This window comes from Oncorhynchus tshawytscha, linkage group LG09 (assembly GCF_018296145.1).
Source record: "Oncorhynchus tshawytscha isolate Ot180627B linkage group LG09, Otsh_v2.0, whole genome shotgun sequence".
Lineage (NCBI taxonomy): Eukaryota > Metazoa > Chordata > Actinopteri > Salmoniformes > Salmonidae > Oncorhynchus > Oncorhynchus tshawytscha.
Genome location: NC_056437.1, coordinates 2387910 through 2402032, shown reverse-complemented (window position 1 = coordinate 2402032; position 14123 = coordinate 2387910). Strand labels below are relative to the sequence as shown.

General features: G+C 44.4%; 1 protein-coding gene across 2 annotated transcripts in view; it reads left to right on the top strand.

The window, feature by feature from the left end:
- The first annotated feature begins 3252 nt into the window (after positions 1–3252).
- Positions 3253–14123, top strand: part of LOC112240907 (ephrin type-A receptor 5) — a 180317-nt gene continuing 169446 nt past the window's right edge. For both annotated transcript variants that reach the window (XM_042326366.1, XM_042326365.1), the window contains exons 1-2: positions 3253–3667; positions 7935–7999. In XM_042326366.1, the coding sequence (XP_042182300.1) occupies positions 3556–3667; positions 7935–7999 (177 nt within the window). In that variant the 5' untranslated portion in view covers positions 3253–3555. The remainder of the gene's footprint in view (positions 3668–7934; positions 8000–14123) is intronic.

The following is a 14123-nucleotide window of genomic DNA, read 5'->3' as shown; positions in this document are numbered from 1 at the left end:
TCTGTTCCCCTGCTCCTGTCTGTTCCCCTGCTCCTGCCTGTTCCCCTGCTCCTGCCTGTTCCCCTGCTCCTGTCTGTTCCCCTGCTCCTGTCTGTTCCCCTGCTCCTGTCTGTTCCCCTGCTCCTGTCTGTTCCCCTGCTCCTGTCTGTTCCCCTGCTCCTGCCTGTTCCCCTGCTCCTGTCTGTTCCCCTGCTCCTGTCTGTTCCCCTGCTCCTGTCTGTTCCCCTGCTCCTGTCTGTTCCCCTGCTCCTGTCTGTTCCCCTGCTCCTGTCTGTTCCCCTGCTCCTGTCTGTTCCCCTGCTCCTGTCTGTTCCCCTGCTCCTGTCTGTTCCCCTGCTCCTGTCTGTTCCCCTGCTCCTGCCTGTTCCCCTGCTCCTGTCTGTTCCCCTGCTCCTGTCTGTTCCCCTGCTCCTGTCTGTTCCCCTGCTCCTGTTTGTTCCCCTGCTCCTGTCTGTTCCCCTGCTCCTGTCTGTTCCCCTGCTCCTGCCTGTTCCCCTGCTCCTGTCTGTTCCCCTGCTCCTGTCTGTTCCCCTGCTCCTGTTTTCTAGTCCTTCCTGGTTTTGACCATTCTGTCTGCCCTGACCCTGAGCCTGCCTGCCCTGACCCTGAGCCTGCCCTGACCCTGAGCCTGCCCTGACCCTGAGCCTGCCCTGACCCTGCCCCCTGAGCCTGCCCTGACCCTGAGCCTGCCCTGACCCTGAGCCTGCCCTGACCCTGAGCCTGCCCTGACCCTGCCTGCCCTGACCCTGAGCCTGCCCTGACCCTGCCTGCCCTGACCCTGACCCTGAGCCTGATCCTGACCCTGCCCTGACCCTGCCTGCCCTGACCCTGCCTGCCTGCCTGCCCTGACCCTGACCCTGACCCTACCTGCCTTTGACCTGTTGTTTGCCTGCCCTTGTATTATAAATAAACGTCTGTTTCTTCGACAATGTCTGCATCTGGATCATACCGGAAACATGATACTCTTACAATATTCGATGATTACATTTCTCTAACACAGGCGATAGGCTACATATTCACCACCAAGTAAGAACACTATGCTACATTATGAGGGGAAAAAGGATCACATTTTTACACATGGGCTACTAAGATTTTGGAAGTGTGATGTTGACATGATCAGTCCAATCAAAGCTACTGTAGATATAATGTGATTTGACGTCATTTTATTTGTGGCCAATGGATGGGCACTTCTAATGTATCTCTATGACAGCACCCAAGGGGCTTGAATTTTCTAGCTCTACCCTTAGATTTTGCGGTGATGTAGTGTCCCCATGAGTGACAGAACACTGAGCCAATCACAGTGCAACCAGAGAACATTACCGACCCCTACGCTCTGTATTTTCCGCTGGCTGCCCCTCCACCACAGAAAGCACTGAGCTGAAACACCTGCGTTTTGGAACAGCCTTACTCAAGAAAGCAAAAAAAGATACCAAGTTTATATGCGTCCTTATTAACTTAATGTTTTTTGATTTTTGTATTTTTTTTTACATAGTTTGCAAACTGATATGTGACAGGTATTAATGCCAAAATAACATGCAAAACAGGCAACAACAAATAATAATAATATTTGCTAAACAGGTGGGGCCCGCCCTCAATGACGGGTAGCACACCACATCACACACACACCATACACACCACACACACCATACACATCATACACACCATACACACCACACACATCATACACACCATACACACCACATCACACACCATACACACCACACCACACACACACCATACACACCACACCATACACACCACACACCAGACGCACCATACACACCACACACCATACACATCACACACCATACACACTACACACCATACATACCACACCATACACACCACACCACACACACCATACACACTACACACCATACATACCACACCATACACACCACACACACCATACACACCACACACAGATACACACACACACACCACACACACCACATACCATACACACCATACACACCAGACACACACACACACACACACCACCACACATCATACACACCACACCACACACCAGACACCACACATCACACACCACCACACACCACACCACACACACCATACACACCACATACCATACACACCATATACACCACACCACACAACACCACACACACCATACACACCACACAGATACTCACATACACACCACACACCATACACACCACACACACCACACGTACACACCATACACACTACACGTACACACCATACACACCATACACACCCACCATACACCATACACACAACACACCATGCACACCACACACACACAGAGGCGATGGATGGTGTGTTCGTGGCTCACTGGTTAGAGGAGAGGAACAGATTAGAGGAGTGTGGGAGGGATGAGAGAGATAGAGGGATAGAGAGTGAGAGAGAGAGAGAGAGAGAGAGAGAGGGATGAGATGAGAGAGAGAGAGAGGGATAGAGAGAGAAAGAGAGAGGGTACATTCTCTGTTGGTTAACATCAAAAGGCACATTTTTCATTGACATATTGCCTAGGATGTTTAAAATCCTCTGTCATGCAATTATGAATGATACCAAACAATGAATTAAGAGTCCTTGTTATATATTTTGATGTCAATACAGTCTATTATCTGAAGGTCAGTTTACCAACATAAATATTGTTGCATCATTATATGACACAAGTCTTTTGTAATGATTAACAATTCAACAAACAAGTAATATTGTCCTAATTTTACAAGTGAAATAGTAGACTCCAACGTTCGTGTCTGTGGTTGAAACAGAATCAAAGGAGGCAATTATTTTTTTAAGCCCAGGAAGCAGCCATTCACCGAGTTTAAAAATGTCAAAATGCCTTGGGTATTTTCCCAGAGGTGGATTTGGCGCATGTGCACTTGCTCAAAAACAGTACAGACTTTGCAGACAAGACCTTTTTTGGTTGCATGTAACTTTTTATTTCGATATTTTTTGGGAATTACATACCGGCCTGAACGGCGATAGTGATGATAGTTGCTCAGCGAAACTCCATTATTTGGTGAGTACCGAATTAACGTATTTTGACATTATTAAGCTTGAAAAGCCGGTGAAAGCCAAGTTGAATGGCTGTTTCCTGGGTTTAAAGGAGATTTTGCCATATTCAACGTCTCCTTTAAAGCAGTGTTGTTTCGTGCCTGATATTAGGGGTCATTCGTGTACTGTTTGATAGAGGGCAACGGGCTGTAGTGCTCTTTGTGTGTATGTGGTAGTGCTGGAGCGGAGAGCCTCTATGCCCACTGGAGTCTCCCTCTGCTCTGAAGTTCACTCCGCCCCCGCCTGCTTCAGGCTGGCGGCGCTGTGCAGCTCTCCTCCTCTCCTCCTCTCATCTGCCTCTCCAAATTCAGCGCGCTCCACTTCTCCTCTCCTCTCTAGCCGTGTGCCTGCGTACAGACGGACCTACCGACCGCGTAAATACGCTTTTATCTCTCAATAGACGGACAATAAGGACACAGATGTCACCACTATTCACTTTAGGAGCGTTTCCGCACTGAACTGAATTACCGGTACATTCATCACGCCTTCGTTTTCTCACCATTTTAAATGAAAAAAATGACATTGGCGTGGAATTGTGGTGGACGGTTTTACTTGAAAGTGTGGACGTGCTTTTTCAGCCTTGCAGTGCTCAGGACTCTCTCTATACCTGCTAATGAAGGTAAGTGTACATAGTTAAAACATGTATTTATAATGTGTCAATACATTTGATTGTTATTCACCTTTGATTACCTTGCCATGAAAGCAATCATTACCTTTGAACAAGGCTGATGCCCGACACTGATAAAGATGCCAGTTGGCAAAAAAAGCATTGATTGCGAGACGCGCAATGCAATTGACATGTCGGTTTTTACATTTTGCTTTAAAAATGGTTTGTAAATAGGCTCGGTCTCAGTGATATTGATGCGAAGGAAGAGTGAGTCTCTCCCAGGCATTGTTACAGCACCAAGCGACCATTTCATTCCGGATCAATACCAGCGTGACAACTTCTTGACACCGTGTTTGATATTCTATATACCAAATAGATATTGTATTTAGTCAAACCTTGCCGGGCTGTACAAATAGAGTAGTCTAGTTTAAGTGCTGTGAAAGTTCAGCTATATTCCTCATGTGTTTCCAACCGTCTTGTTGGTTGACCGGAAGACTGTGCGTGAACAGCATTTAAATATCCTGTGATAAATTATGCCATTACCACCTATAAGACATATCATGTCATTATCCTACCAGACAGACATGAGGTCAGCTCGACTAGTTATGACATTGTCCGGTTGTGAAGTTCCCCTTATTTAGGCTACTATGAATTTTATATAGATTTGTGACATTCAGTAATGGCCAGGGGAAAGTTCCAAAATGTTCTTTCTGTGACAGGAACTATGATATTAGTAATCCTTAGGACTTAATTATAAAAACGTTCATACAAATGTAATGAGACCTCATCAATGTCACATGTAGACATAAAATAAATGAGCCCTCCTATCTCTCTACCATACATGCGGACACTATTTATGATAAATTATAGTCAAAATAGAGTCTCAGGAGATTCTCTTTTAAATGTAGTTATAGTATTTTCACCTCTAAACATACTGTTAATTTCTTGACATCCTGTCCATTATATTTCTTGACATCCTGTCATTATATTTCTTGACATCCTGTCATTATATTTCTTGACATCCTGTCCATTATATTTCTTGACATTCTGTCCATTATATTTCTTGACATTCTGTCATTATATTTCTTGACATTCTGTCATTATATTTCTTGACATTCTGTCCATTATATTTCTTGACATTCTGTCATTATATTTCTTGACATCCTGTCCATTATATTTCTTGACATTCTGTCATTATATTTCTTGACATCCTGTCCATTATATTTCGTGACATCCTGTCCATTATATTTCGTGACATCCTGTCCATTATATTTCTTGACATCCTGTCCATTATATTTCTTGACATTCTGTCATTATATTTTTTGACATTCTGTCCATTATATTTCTTGAGATTCTGTCCATTATATTTCTTGAGATTCTGTCCATTATATTTCTTGACATTCTGTCATTATATTTCTTGACATCCTGTCCATTATATTTCGTGACATCCTGTCCATTATATTTCGTGACATCCTGTCCATTATATTTCTTGACATCCTGTCCATTATATTTCTTGACATTCTGTCATTATATTTTTTGACATTCTGTCCATTATATTTCTTGAGATTCTGTCCATTATATTTCTTGAGATTCTGTCATATATTGAGAAGTGTGCTCGTTCGTTCGTGTGTGCACGTGTGTGTGTGTGTGTGTGTGTGTGTGTATGCTGCAGTTGAATAGCCCCAGCTGATGATGACTAGGCCTAACAAACAGCATCACTACATAACAGCACCCTAACCCCACAGGAATTCAGCCTAATGGTCTGATTCAGAGGCTGTGTCCCCCAAATGGAAAATGTTCCCTATATAGTGCACTACTTTAGACCAGAGTCTTATGAACCCTATTCCCTATATAGTGCACTACTTTAGACCAGAACCCTATGGAACCCTATTCCCTATATAGTGCACTACTTTAGACCAGAACCCTATGGAACCCTATTCCCTATATAGTGCACTACTTTAGACCAGAGCCCTATAGAACCCTATTCCCTATATAGTGCACTACTTTAGACCAGAACCCTATGGAACCCTATTCCCTATATAGTGCACTACTTTAGACCAGAGCCCTATAGAACCCTATTCCCTATATAGTGCACTACTTTAGACCAGAGCCCTATAGAACCCTATTCCCTATATAGTGCACTACTTTAGACCAGAGCCCTATAGAACCCTATTCCCTATGTAGTGCACTACTTTAGACCAGAACCCTATGGAACCCTATTCCCTATGTAGTGCACTACTTTAGACCAGAACCATATAGAACCCTATTCCCTATGTAGTGCACTACTTTAGACCAGAACCCTATGGAACCCTATTCCCTATGTAGTGCACTACTTTAGACCAGAACCATATAGAACCATATTCCCTATGTAGTGCACTACTTTAGACCAGAGCCCTATAGAACCCTATTCCCTATATAGTGCACTACTTTAGACCAGAGCCCTATAGAACCCTATTCCCTATATAGTGCACTACTTTAGACCAGAGCCCTATAGAACCCTATTCCCTATATAGTGCACTACTTTAGACCAGAGCCCTATAGAACCCTATTCCCTATATAGTGCACTACTTTAGACCAGAGCCCTATAGAACCCTATTCCCTATATAGTGCACTAGGGCTCAACGGGTTCTGGTAAAAATAAGAGCACCTCTGGGACATAACGTGTGATACAGATTTGACGTCAACACAATATATCCACAGTGATTAAGTGAAGTGACACCATAACTCTCCCACATGTGAAATATGTCTCTTGGTGTTTTGAAATCGATACACACTGTATGGATAAAGAGTTTGTCCATTCAAACAATTATTACGAATGAATTGGCTTCTATTGGACTCTGAGGAGGATTTGCTGTTAAAACATTTGTCTTTTTCTGCTGAACGTAATGTAAACAAATACACTACTACTTTCTTACATCCTTGTATCCACTCTGGGAATAAATCATTACATGTTAGATATTACTGCACTGTCGGACATAGAAGCATTTTGCTACACTCACAGTAACATCTGCTAACCATTTGTATGTGACCAATAACATTCGATTTGATTCAATGGTGACAACCACCATGAATCATCTGAATTCTCTGACTATGAGAATAATACACACTTAGTTTCACTACGGGGAAAGGGTTCTCCTCTCGTCTACTGATGTACACCAAGAGGATCTCCTTACATCCTCTCTTGGAGAAAGACATATCATCGACTACACTACAACATATTTCCACTTTTTCTCCTAATTAGGATATTTTCCTAAGGGCACGGTTCTATCTGGAGTACTAGACAGTGTCTGTTAGCCTGCCTGCCAATCAGCTGGAACAAACCAAGACCTACTTTTCAGAAACTTTAAATAGACAGTTTGTTATTCTAGGAATGATCACTTTTCATTGGTGAAGGAATGTTGACTTTTCATTGGTGAAGGAATGTTGACTTTTCATTGGAGAAGGAATGTTGAGTTTTCATTGGTGAAGGCATTGGTCGTTGTGCCCTTAACATATCGGTCATGATTGTTAAGCAACATTTTGCAAAGGTCACTTCTACTATATTTGGTTACTGCTGTTGTACTATTCAGTAGCTCTGTCAGATCAGTTACCAGTAGGTCTGTACTGTTCAGTTACCAGTATGTCTGTCAGTACTGTTCAGTTACCAGTATGTCTATCAGTACTGTTCAGTTACCAGTAGGTCTGTCAGTACTGTTCAGTTACCAGTAGGTCTGTCAGATCAGTTACCAGTAGGTCTGTCTGTACTGTTCAATTACCAGTAGGCCTGTCAGATCAGTTACCAGTAGGTCTGTCAGTACTGTTCAGTTACCAGTAGGTCTGTCAGTACTGTTCAGTTACCAGTAGGTCTGTCAGATCAGTTACCAGTAGGTCTGTCAGATCAGTTACCAGTAGGTCTGTCAGTACTGTTCAGTTACCAGTAGGTCTGTCAGATCAGTTACCAGTAGGTCTGTCAGATCAGTTACCAGTAGGTCTGTCAGTACTGTTCAGTTACCAGTAGGTCTGTCAGATCAGTTACCAGTAGGTCTGTCAGATCAGTTACCAGTAGGTCTGTCAGATCAGTTACCAGTAGGTCTGTCAGTACTGTTCAGTTACCAGTAGGTCTGTCAGATCAGTTACCAGTAGGTCTGTCTGTACTGTTCAATTACCAGTAGGCCTGTCTATTGTGTGGCTCACTGAATGATCACTATATAATTTGGGTTATGTGAAAAAAGTGTTTTTCATTTAAAATCTTCCCAAATGTGTTCTACATACTAACTGTGTCCTTCCTGTGTTTCTGCAGTAAACTTACTGGACTCTCGCTCTGTCATGGGGGACCTTGGGTGGATCGCCTACCCAAAGAATGGGGTGAGTGGTACTTCATAAATGCTCACACAAACCACACCAACTCTTTTCAGGCTGCCTGGACCAATCCTCATCAGTATCAGTCCCTGCTCAGTCCCTGCTCAGTCCCAGCTCAACTCAGCTCAACCCCAGCTCAGCCCCAGCTCAACCCAGCTCAACCCCAGCTCAGCTCAACCCCAGCTCAGCCCCAGCTCAACCCAGCTCAACCCCAGCTCAGCTCAACCCCAGCTCAGCCCCAGCTAAACTCAGCACACCCCAAGCTCAACCCATCTCAACCCCAGCTCAGCCCCAGCTCAACCCAGCTCAACCCCAGCTCAACCCAACTCAGCTCAACCCCAGCTCAGCCCCAGCTCAACCCCAGCTCAGCCCCAGCTCAACCCAGCTCAACCCCAGCTCAGCTACCCCAGCTCAGCCCCAGCTAAACTCAGCTCACCCCAAGCTCAACCCCAGCCCAACCCAGCTCAGCTCAACCCCAGCTCAGCTCAACCCCAACTCAGCTCTACCCCAGCCCAGCTCAACCCCAGCTCATTCCCAGCCCAGCTTAACCCCAGCTCAACCCCAGCCCTGCCCAACCCAGCTCAACCCCAGCCCAGCCCAACCCAGCTCAACCCCAGCCCAGCCCAACCCAGCTCAACCCCAGCTCAGCCCAACCCAGCTCAAACCCAGCTCAGCCCAACCCAGCTCAACCCCAGCCCAGCCCAGCTCACCCCCAGCTATGTCGGCTACAGTGTCAACAGAACAAACACATCAAAACTTACAATCAAAGGATGATGCTTGTTAGTACTGTTTGGGATATAGCAGGTCAAAGGATGATGCTTGTTAGTACTGTTTGGGATATAGCAGGTCAAAGGATGATGCTTGTTAGTACTGTTTGGGATATAGCAGGTCAAAGTTGGGAATCTCCCAGGCGATTAAACAACAGACAGACCTCTCATAGTCAGAGAGTGGGAAAGGCAGGGTTTTTATGGTCTCCAGAGACATGCAGCTCAGGCTTCTAAATACACAGAATATTTCCTCACACTAATTTCTTATTGACGCCATAAAGGAGGGGAGGGGGAAGGGGATGAGGGAAGTCTGAGCCAGCTCTGATCCTCATGAGTGCTGGGAGATCTAGTGACCAGCCTGATAGGCCCCTAAGTTAATTGCATCAATTACATTTTTTTTCAAGAAGTGAAACGAATAGTCTGATCATTTACACATCGAAGAAAAGTGTCTCAGCTCAAGGAAATCATCTTCGGATCGGCTCAAACGTGACCCACCACCTAAATTCGGTGTTATGTAGCAACATTTTAAATTGTGTTTTTACATTGGATAAAAGTATAGAGAGAGCTTCTCAATGGCATATCAGACACTGTAGTTGGAGGAAACATGAGGAAGCAGAGACTCAGAGCTTCTAAATGGCATCAGACACTGTAGTTGGAGGAAACATGAGGAAGTAGAGACTCAGAGCTTCTAAATGGCATCAGACACTGTAGTTGGAGGAAACATGAGGAAGTAGAGACTCAGAGCTTCTAAATGGCATCAGACACTGTAGTTGGAGGAAACATGAGGAAGTAGAGACTCAGCTTCTAAATGGCATCAGACACTGTAGTTGGAGGAAACATGAGGAAGTAGAGACTCAGAGCTTCTAAATGGCATCAGACACTGGAGGAAACATGAGGAAGTAGAGACTCAGAGCTTCTAAATGGCATCAGACACTGTAGTTGGAGGAAACATGAGGAAGTAGAGACTCAGAGCTTCTAAATGGCATCAGACACTGGAGGAAACATGAGGAAGTAGAGACTCAGAGCTTCTAAATGGCATCAGACACTGTAGTTGGAGGAAACATGAGGAAGTAGAGACTCAGAGCTTCTAAATGGCATCAGACACTGTAGTTGGAGGAAACATGAGGAAGTAGAGACTCAGCTTCTAAATGGCATCAGACACTGTAGTTGGAGGAAACATGAGGAAGTAGAGACTCAGAGCTTCTAAATGGCATCAGACACTGGAGGAAACATGAGGAAGTAGAGACTCAGAGCTTCTAAATGGCATCAGACACTGGAGGAAACATGAGGAAGTAGAGACTCAGAGCTAAATGGCATCAAATGGCATCAGCCACTGTAAATGGTTGGAGGAAACATGAGGAAGTAGAGACTCAGAGCTTCTAAATGGCATCAGACACTGGAGGAAACATGAGGAAGTAGAGACTCAGAGCTTCTAAATGGCATCAGACACTGTAGTTGGAGGAAACATGAGGAAGTAGAGACTCAGAGCTTCTAAATGGCATCAGACACTGTAGTTGGAGGAAACATGAGGAAGTAGAGACTCAGAGCTTCTAAATGGCATCAGACACTGTAGTTGGAGGAAACATGAGGAAGTAGAGACTCAGAGCTTCTAAATGGCATCAGACACTGTAGTTGGAGGAAACATGAGGAAGTAGAGACTCAGAGCTTCTAAATGGCATCAGACACTGTAGTTGGAGGAAACATGAGGAAGTAGAGACTCAGAGCTTCTAAATGGCATCAGACACTGTAGTTGGAGGAAACATGAGGGAAGTAGAGACTCAGAGCATTAGAGACTAAATGGCATCAGACACTGGAGGAAACATGAGGAAGTAGAGACTCAGAGCTTCTAAATGGCATCAGACACTGGAGGAAACATGAGGAAGTAGAGACTCAGAGCTTCTAAATGGCATCAGACACTGTAGTTGGAGGAAACATGAGGAAGTAGAGACTCAGAGCTTCTAAATGGCATCAGACACTGGAGGAAACATGAGGAAGTAGAGACTCAGAGCTTCTAAATGGCATCAGACACTGTAGTTGAGCTTCTAAATGGAAACATGAGGAAGTAGAGACTCAGAGCTTCTAAATGGCATCAGACACTGTAGTTGGAGGAAACATGAGGAAGTAGAGACTCAGAGCTTCTAAATGGCATCAGACACTGTAGTTGGAGGAAACATGAGGAAGTAGAGACTCAGAGCTTCTAAATGGCATCAGACACTGTAGTTGGAGGAAACATGAGGAAGTAGAGACTCAGAGCTTCTAAATGGCATCAGACACTGTAGTTGGAGGAAACATGAGGAAGTAGAGACTCAGAGCTTCTAAATGGCATCAGACACTGTAGTTGGAGGAAACATGAGGAAGTAGAGACTCAGACACAGAGCTTCTAAATGGCATCAGACACTGTAGTTGGAGGAAACATGAGGAAGTAGAGACTCAGAGCTTCTAAATGGCATCAGACACTGGAGGAAACATGAGGAAGTAGAGACTCAGAGCTTCTAAATGGCATCAGACACTGTAGTTGGAGGAAACATGAGGAAGTAGAGACTCAGAGCTTCTAAATGGCATCAGACACTGTAGTTGGAGGAAACATGAGGAAGTAGAGACTCAGAGCTTCTAAATGGCATCAGACACTGTAGTTGGAGGAAACATCAGAGCTTCTAAATGGCATCAGACATGGAGGAAACATGAGGAAGTAGAGACTCAGAGCTTCTAAATGGCATCAGACACTGGAGGAAACATGAGGAAGTAGAGACTCAGAGCTTCTAAATGGCATCAGACACTGTAGTTGGAGGAAACATGAGGAAGTAGAGACTCAGAGCTTCTAAATGGCATCAGACACTGTAGTTGGAGGAAACATGAGGAAGTAGAGACTCAGAGCTTCTAAATGGCATCAGACACTGTAGTTGGAGGCATCAAACATGGGGAAGTAGAGACTCAGAGCTTCTAAATGGCATCAGACACTGTAGTTGGAGGAAACATGAGGAAGTAGAGACTCAGAGCTTCTAAATGGCATCAGACACTGTAGTTGGAGGAAACATGAGGAAGTAGAGACTCAGAGCTTCTAAATGGCATCAGACACTGTAGTTGGAGGAAACATGAGGAAGTAGAGACTCAGAGCTTCTAAATGGCATCAGACACTGTAGTTGGAGGAAACATGAGGAAGTAGAGACTCAGAGCTTCTAAATGGCATCAGACACTGGAGGAAACATGAGGAAGTAGAGACTCAGAGCTTCTAAATGGCATCAGACACTGTAGTTGGAGGAAACATGAGGAAGTAGAGACTCAGAGCTTCTAAATGGCATCAGACACTGTAGTTGGAGGAAACATGAGGAAGTAGAGACTCAGAGCTTCTAAATGGCATCAGACACTGTAGTTGGAGGAAACATGAGGAAGTAGAGACTCAGAGCTTCTAAATGGCATCAGACACTGGAGGAAACATGAGGAAGTAGAGACTCAGAGCTTCTAAATGGCATCAGACACTGTAGTTGGAGGAAACATGAGGAAGTAGAGACTCAGAGCTTCTAAATGGCATCAGACACTGTAGTTGGAGGAAACATGAGGAAGTAGAGACTCAGAGCTCTAAATCTAAATGGCATCAGACACTAAATGTAGTTGGAGGAAACATGAGGAAGTAGAGACTCAGAGCTTCTAAATGGCATCAGACACTGTAGTTGGAGGATGGCATCAGACACTGTGAAGGAAACATGAGGAAGTAGAGACTCAGCTTCTAAATGGCATCAGACACTGTAGTTGGAGGAAACATGAGGAAGTAGAGACTCAGAGCTTCTAAATGGCATCAGACACTGGAGGAAACATGGGGAAGTAGAGACTCAGAGCATCTAAATGGCATCAGACACTGTAGTTGGAGGAAACATGAGGAAGTAGAGACTCAGAGCTTCTAAATGGCATCAGACACTGTAGTTGGAGGAAACATGAGGAAGTAGAGACTCAGAGCTTCTAAATGGCATCAGACACTGTAGTTGGAGGAAACATGAGGAAGTAGAGACTCAGAGCTTCTAAATGGCATCAGACACTGTAGTTGGAGGAAACATGAGGAAGTAGAGACTCAGAGCTTCTAAATGGCATCAGACACTGTAGTTGGAGGAAACATGAGGAAGTAGAGACTCAGAGCTTCTAAATGGCATCAGACACTGGAGGAAACATGAGGAAGTAGAGACTCAGAGCTTCTAAATGGCATCAGACACTGTAGTTGGAGGAAACATGAGGAAGTAGAGACTCAGAGCATCTAAATGGCATCAGACACTGTAGTTGGAGGAAACATGAGGAAGTAGAGACTCAGAGCTTCTAAATGGCATCAGACACTGTAGTTGGAGGAAACATGGGGAAGTAGAGACTCAGAGCTTCTAAATGGCATCAGACACTGGAGGAAACATGAGGAAGTAGAGACTCAGAGCTTCTAAATGGCATCAGACACTGGAGGAAACATGAGGAAGTAGAGACTCAGAGCTTCTAAATGGCATCAGACACTGGAGGAAACATGAGGAAGTAGAGACTCAGAGCTTCTAAATGGCATCAGACACTGCAGTTGGAGGAAACATGAGGAAGTAGAGACTCAGAGCTTCTAAATGGCATCAGACACTGTAGTTGGAGGAAACATGAGGAAGTAGAGACTCAGAGCTTCTAAATGGCATCAGACACTGTAGTTGGAGGAAACATGAGGAAGTAGAGACTCAGAGCTTCTAAATGGCATCAGACACTGACACTGTAGTTGGAGGAAACATGAGGAAGTAGAGACTCAGAGCTTCTAAATGGCATCAGACACTGCAGTTGGAGGAAACATGAGGAAGTAGAGACTCAGAGCTTCTAAATGGCATCAGACACTGTAGTTGGAGGAAACATGAGGAAGTAGAGACTCAGAGCTTCTAAATGGCATCAGACACTGTAGCTGGAGGAAACATGAGGAAGTAGAGACTCAGAGCTTCTAAATGGCATCAGACACTGGAGGAAACATGAGGAAGTAGAGACTCAGAGCTTCTAAATGGCATCAGACACTGTAGTTGGAGGAAACATGGGGAAGAAATGCAGCTTTAAAAGGTGATACACTTAGAATCCCATTTAGGACGAAAAGGCATTTTGCTGTGGTGTTCACACTTGCTGTACATTAATCATTGTGAAACATATATTTAGAAAATGAATACTTTCACCAAATTGCCAAAATGAATTCTCTGAAAATTATCTCTCTGAGTTTCCCCATCAGGCAAACCATTAAAAATATTAAATTGACTATTGTTGTATAACAAAGATAACCTTTCACATTGAACAGCTACAGTGTTGTTCATTGTTTACGCCCATTTAGCATGGTTCACATCCCCTGTAGGGCGGCACACAATTGGTCCAGCGTCGTC